General features: G+C 34.0%; 1 protein-coding gene across 2 annotated transcripts; it reads right to left on the bottom strand.

Moving 5' to 3' along the window:
- Positions 1-2,838: 2,838 nt before the first annotated feature.
- Positions 2,839-5,415, bottom strand: LOC112771713 (pachytene checkpoint protein 2 homolog). 2 transcript variants are annotated; one of them, XM_072226159.1, is made up of 6 exons: positions 4,851-5,402; positions 4,672-4,729; positions 3,645-3,713; positions 3,497-3,567; positions 3,211-3,301; positions 2,839-3,125 (listed from the first exon to the last, which is right to left on the bottom strand). In XM_072226159.1, exons 1-6 carry the CDS (start codon positions 5,040-5,042, stop codon positions 3,112-3,114), a joined length of 495 nt encoding a protein of 164 aa, XP_072082260.1. In that variant the 5' UTR covers positions 5,043-5,402; the 3' UTR covers positions 2,839-3,111. The 2 variants fall into 2 exon arrangements, with proteins under 2 accessions (XP_072082260.1, XP_025672311.1); XM_025816526.2 differs by lacking the exon at positions 3,645-3,713 and having other exon boundaries at positions 3,497-3,582; positions 4,851-5,415.
- Positions 5,416-6,182: the final 767 nt, after the last annotated feature.

Below are 6,182 nucleotides of genomic sequence, written 5' to 3'. Positions count from 1 at the left end.
GGACAAGGAACCTCTTCTCAATTTTGATCCTGAGATTGAAAGGACTATTAGAAGACGCTAATAGTAGGCTAGAGCTTATAGAGCTACTAAAAGTCTCAAGGATGATTCTGACAAGGAGATTGAAGACATTACTATGGAGCCTAACAACAACAACGCCATTGCTCCTAATGATCCTGAGCAATTTTGGAGAACTCTTGGTTCTTACACTGTCCCAAATCCTACTTTCTATGGTAGTAGCATTGTTGTGCCTCCTATGGCTGCTAATAACTTTGAGTTAAACCCTCAAATCATCACTTTGGTACAACAAAACTGTCAGTTTCATAGACTCCCGCAGGAAGATCCAAACTTGTTCATCTCTAATTTTCTGTAGATTTGTGCTACAATCAAGACTAATGGAGTCCATCCTGATGTTTATCGGTTGTTGCTCTTTCCGTTTGCTGTACGGGGCCAGGCCAAGCAGTGACTTGATACATAACCAAAGGAGAGCTCGGATACATGGGACAATATGGTTAGCAGAATCATGACTGAATTCTTTCCACCTCAGAAGCTGACCAAGCTAAGGATGATGTTCAGACCTTCAGGCAATAAGAAGGTAAATCTCTCTATGAAGCTTGGGAGAGGTACAAGGTTATGCTCAGAAAGTGCTCTCCCGATATGTTTTCGGACTGGATACAATTGCAAATCTTTTATGATGGGATTACTCAGGTCGCTAGGACTTCTTTGGATAATTCTATAGGAGGATCTCTTCACATGAAGAAAACCACTGAAGAGGCTCTAGAGTTGATTGAGCTGGTTGCTAATAACTAGTATTTATACTCTTCTGAGAGAACCGCCATGAGGAAGGGAGTCATGGAACTAGATGCTTTGGATACTATTCTTGCTCAAAATAAAGCCATATCTCAACAGATAAATGCCATTAGCCAACACTTGGGTGGATTATAAGTTTCAGCTATTAATACCCAAGATGTTTCTTATGACATGAGTGGTAGATTTTCTCAAGGTGAGAATTTTGATTATGGTCAATTTTCCTCTGAATAGGTTAATTACATGGGGAATTCCTCTAGAGTCCCAATAATTACCCTTTTTCCAAGACATAAAATCCGAGATAGATGAATCACCCAAATTTTGGATGGAGAAATCAACCAAAGAGACAACCAAATTTCAACAATAACAACTCTCCTTAGGGTAATTTCAATTAGAATAATTTCAACAACAACAACCGTCAATTTCAGTCCTCTCAACAATACCATGCACCCCCTCTTTCTCATAAACCTTATGACTTGGAATCTTTAGTTGCAGAACTCTCCAAGAAACTAATAGTTTCATGCAGGAAACTAGAGCTTCAATTAGAAACTTGGAGGTTCAAATGGGTCAGTTAAGTAAGCATGTAGCTAAGAGGCCTCGTCACACCTTCTCCAGTGATACAGTTCCCGAACCAAGGGAAGAGTGTAAGGCCATACATCTGAGAAGTGGTAGGGTAGCAGGTACAGAAGCATAGGTTAGTGAGGAGCCGGTTGAAAAAGAAGCTCCGGATGAGGCTCAGGACAAGGTGGAGCATGCCCCTGAGAGGCACCCGAACAACCCTTTTCTGGTTGATGTTAAACAATACAAAGTTTAGTCTCTAGTACCTAAGTACAAGCTAAAAATTTTATATCCTCAAAGGCTTCAAAAGGCATCCAAAGACAAGTAATTTTCAAGATTCCTAGAAGTCTTCAGGAAGCTGTAGATCAATATTCCTTTTACAGAGACTTTGAAGCAAATGCCTCTCTATGCTAAATTCATGAAGGAATTGTTGACCAACAAGAGGAATTGGAAAGAGAGCGAAACCGTGGTGCTCACCAAAGAATGCAGTGCAATTATCCAGCAGGATATCTCCCTGAGAAGATGCAAGATCCGGGAAGCTTTTTAATTCCTTGAACCATTGAAGATATTACTATTCAAAGGGCATTATGTGATCTTGGAGCAAGCATTAATCTCATGCCACTTTCTTTTATGAGAAAGCTCCAAATTGATGAGGTGAAACCCACTAGAATATCTCTTCAACTTGCCGATTGTTCAATTAAATTTTCTCTTGGAGTTGTTGAGAATTTACTAGTGAAAGTAGGACCTTTAGTTTTTCTATTGATTTTCTAATACTGGATATCGAACAAGATGTGAATGCCTTCACTATTTTGGGAAGACCTTTCCAGCTACAGGGAGAGCCCTTATTGATGTGTAAAATGGTGACTTGACTCTGAGATAGATTGAAAAACCGTTCCCAAAACTTTTGGCAACGCTTTGGTAACGGTTTTTGACCTGTGGTATATGTGGCCATTGCCAATGCTCAAAGGCAACGGTTTTTTACCTAAGGCAACGGTAACAAAAAAATCATTGCCAAAGTTACTGGTATAGACAACGGTTTTGAAAGAAAATTTTAAACAATGGTTTCGAACCGTTACTCGATAAGGAACGATTTTAAACCATTCTATTTCATGATCCAATGGTTTAAAACCATAACTGAATAGGCAACGGTTTTAAACTATTGTAGTTTTATTATTCACAAAGCCAACGGTTTTAAAGCGTTACCGTTGGTGTCATTTTTTGGCAACGGTTTTAATACCATTGCCATTTAATAGTCATCTAAGATAACGGTTTTAAATTGTTACCATTGGTGTCGTTTTTTGGAAACAGTTTTAAAACCATTCCTTTTATGACTTTTGACAACGGTTTTTTGTAGTTATATATTTTTTTATTTACAATAATTTTCTCATGTTGCATTAAAATTAATATTCCAACTATTTTTTTAATTTAGAGTCAATAAATAACCTTAATTATTTGAATCAAATTACTAAAGAAAACTAATTGAATATTTACCATCAAATTTGATTTTTAAAATATTCTATAACATTCATACATATTTGTGACCTATAAAAGAGATTTTAGAAGTCAAATAAACTAAGATACTTTAAAATTACATAATAAGAGTCTAAGTCATAACCATATCTAATCATAAAGAAAAGAGATTGATATATTACAATAGCAAATAGATTCTTCATCATCTTCACAAATTGGTGATTTTTACTCTCTAGTATTTGATCTTCACAATTTGTGTGATTAAGTTCTTTCTCTTCTTCATAAAGATTTTCCTGTGAACAAAAAAATTAGCAAATTAAATATAATGTTAAGCCTAATGCTAATAATTGAAGGAATGGAAGTTTGATTTAGGCTTACCAATAGCAGTAGTTATGTTGGATGTGGTTAGGATTATCACATTTGGAGATGATTTTAACTTGTCAATCTGAGTTAGTAATGCATTTACAACCTGAAATATTCATATTTAAGGATTACTAACACACTACACAAATACCCAAGAAAATCCAACATCTCTGGGTTGCATTTTTTTTAATGATATTTAACATTCTCACACACTATTCAAAAAAAGAAAGAAAGAAAAAAAAGAATAGTGAGGAAGAAAAGGGGTATTTTCCTGCAGGAAGGACCAGAGAGATTGGTATACCTGAATAGAATCTGAAGGATTTGAACCGGATATAGCAGCTTTCCTGGCCGCAGCAAGGCTTTCGACTTCATCTGTATGACGACACACTTAACCCAAAGCGGATACATGACAAGCATATAGCAATAAGTTAAAATTTGTGCTGTCTCACCAATCAAAACAAATACTAGATTGCTTTCTTCTTTACCATTTCTTGAATCTTTTGGAAAAGTTTTGCAACCTAAACAACAAGAAAACACAATTGTGCATTCACTGCAACAATACACATAATAACAGTTCATCTATTAATAACCTCTGAAGTGATAACAAATTAGGAATTCATCAACCACAAAGCATTGATACTTCTAATAACTATTGTACATGCATACCAGCTTTCCATTTTCAGAAAACCATTTACTAAATAAAGAATGTGCATTCACTTCAATAAGCTGGCACTGTGAGAATCTGAGTAAAAAATTAAACTGGTGAGTTTTTGTTCATTTATTTACTTGTCTCATTGGAAAATGTTGTATTAAAATTTTAACAGTGTTGTTAGTGCACCTTGAATTAAATTGAATCGATAATTTCTGAGCTAATGCTTTACATAACGAAGTCTTTCCAGTCCCAAGGGGTCCATGTAGAAGAATTATGCTATAAATATCCAAAAATGTTAAGATATATTCCTGATTCAGTCCTCTCAAAAAAAAAACTTATATATCAATTTCATAGTTTTTTTCTTCTTTAATTCTATTTTTCTAGATAGAACTCATTATTGTTTGTTATGAATCTATCCAATAATTTTACTTGCATTAGTAAAACTAGATTCAAATAAATAAAGGTAAACATGATTAGCTTAAAACACATCCAAAATGATATTATTTGTGCGAGTTATATGCTATTAGCTTTTAGTTCACAGTCTAATGAACACTATAAGTATGGTTCCACCATCAGCAAGTTTTTGGTCTCCTTCCTTTGTCTGTTGAGTCCCCTTCTCTTTCATGGTTTGCAAGAGTTAGCTATAGTCCCTCAAACTGCAAGCTTTTCTTTTAAAGGAACTCTATAGAATCTTAACAAATTTACTGAGTTATTTTACAGATGTCCCAAAACCAAAGTATGTATGTTGCAAATTTACATTCAGAATTGAAGTCCATATAAACAAACAGGGCATTCCTAAGTAAAAAATTTTTTTCAGTGCTTACCGATTCTATAAAACAACGAATGGATCAACACCCTTTTCAGTAAAGAGCAAAGCACTAGCTGCATAACGTAACAACCTTTGCTTTAGAAGAGGTTCGAATATTAAACAGCAAAAGCAATGATTGAAAGTTCATTTGGAAATTTGTTTACCAAACTAAAATTACTGAAGGGGTTAGTTTACCTTAGGGCAGCTCCAGTGTTGGTTCCCAGCGGCAGAGGACTCCAGCAACTTGTAGAACCCAGAGGCAGAGGCAGAACGGGGCCATTCTATCCAAACCCCCAGTAGTAGCGCCAGCAAGGAGCATCTCTCACGGCGGCGACGGTGAGCTTCAATAACTACGACGGTGACGGCAAGGAAAACACCCACCACCATGCGTTCTTCTTCTTCCCTTTTCTCTGGTCGTTCGCATTCCTCTTCGTCTTGCCCTAATCGACGGTGCACTTTCAGCGACGACGACGAGGACGAAGCTTCCTCTCGCTCACTGCTCGTGTCTCCCTTTCGTCCGTGTGCTCAATGGCGACGCACGATGATGGCGGCGATGGTCCCTCTGGTTCTCCCTGTCTCGGACGCAGCTCTTCCCTCTCTCCCGGCGACAACGATGATGGCGATCCTAGGCGGTGTCATCCCTTCTTTCTTCCCTCTCCTTCTTCTCCGAGCCCCCACTTCTCTCTTTTCCTTTCTTTCTTTCGTTTCCTCTCTCTGTATTCACGCGAGTGTAATTAGTGTTGGGTTAGGTTTCTGATTTAAAAATTAGGGTTTTGTAAAGGTATAAGGATAAAATAAATTTTTTGATAAAATTAAAGAGTAAAATAATAATTTTAAAATCAAATGTATTTTATTAAAATTATTTTAAAAAAATTATTTATCAATATATCGTTGAGTTTAAATAATTATTTCTAACTTAAATTATAAAATGAACAGATTAATCATACTTTATAAAATACAGTTTAAACTCGAAATATTAATTATCTAAATTAAATTATTTAACTCTTTATTGTTTTTTTATTACCAAAATTTTAATTTCAAATTATATAAATAGCCAATTACAATAAAAATATAAAAGTATATTAATTAATTTAAACTCAAAGTATTTATAAAATCAATTTAATCATTCTTAATAGATTATTTTCAAAAAATAAGAAACTAGAATTAAATCATAAATTATTCATAATAGAAGTTACTTAAATTAAATTATACAATTTTTTTTTATTTTTCAATTATCAAAATTATAATTTTAATTATACAAAAATTTAATTATAATAAAAATTATATAAAAATTCTAATTAATTTAAACTCCAACTATTATAAAAATTATATATAATTTTTAATTATTTTTAAATTTAAAGTATCATAAAATTTTATTTAACTACTTTTAGTGAAATAATTTTCTTAAAATAAAATTATCAACAAATATAATAAATCATAAATAAATTATTATTTAATTTTTTAAAAACTTGGGTTATTACAAATTTGGCATTGTTCGATGATGGCTCTAATGATGAATGGTGTGGG

This window comes from Arachis hypogaea, chromosome 18 (assembly GCF_003086295.3).
Source record: "Arachis hypogaea cultivar Tifrunner chromosome 18, arahy.Tifrunner.gnm2.J5K5, whole genome shotgun sequence".
Taxonomy (NCBI): domain Eukaryota; kingdom Viridiplantae; phylum Streptophyta; class Magnoliopsida; order Fabales; family Fabaceae; genus Arachis; species Arachis hypogaea.
This window is presented reverse-complemented; position numbering and strand designations above follow the sequence as displayed.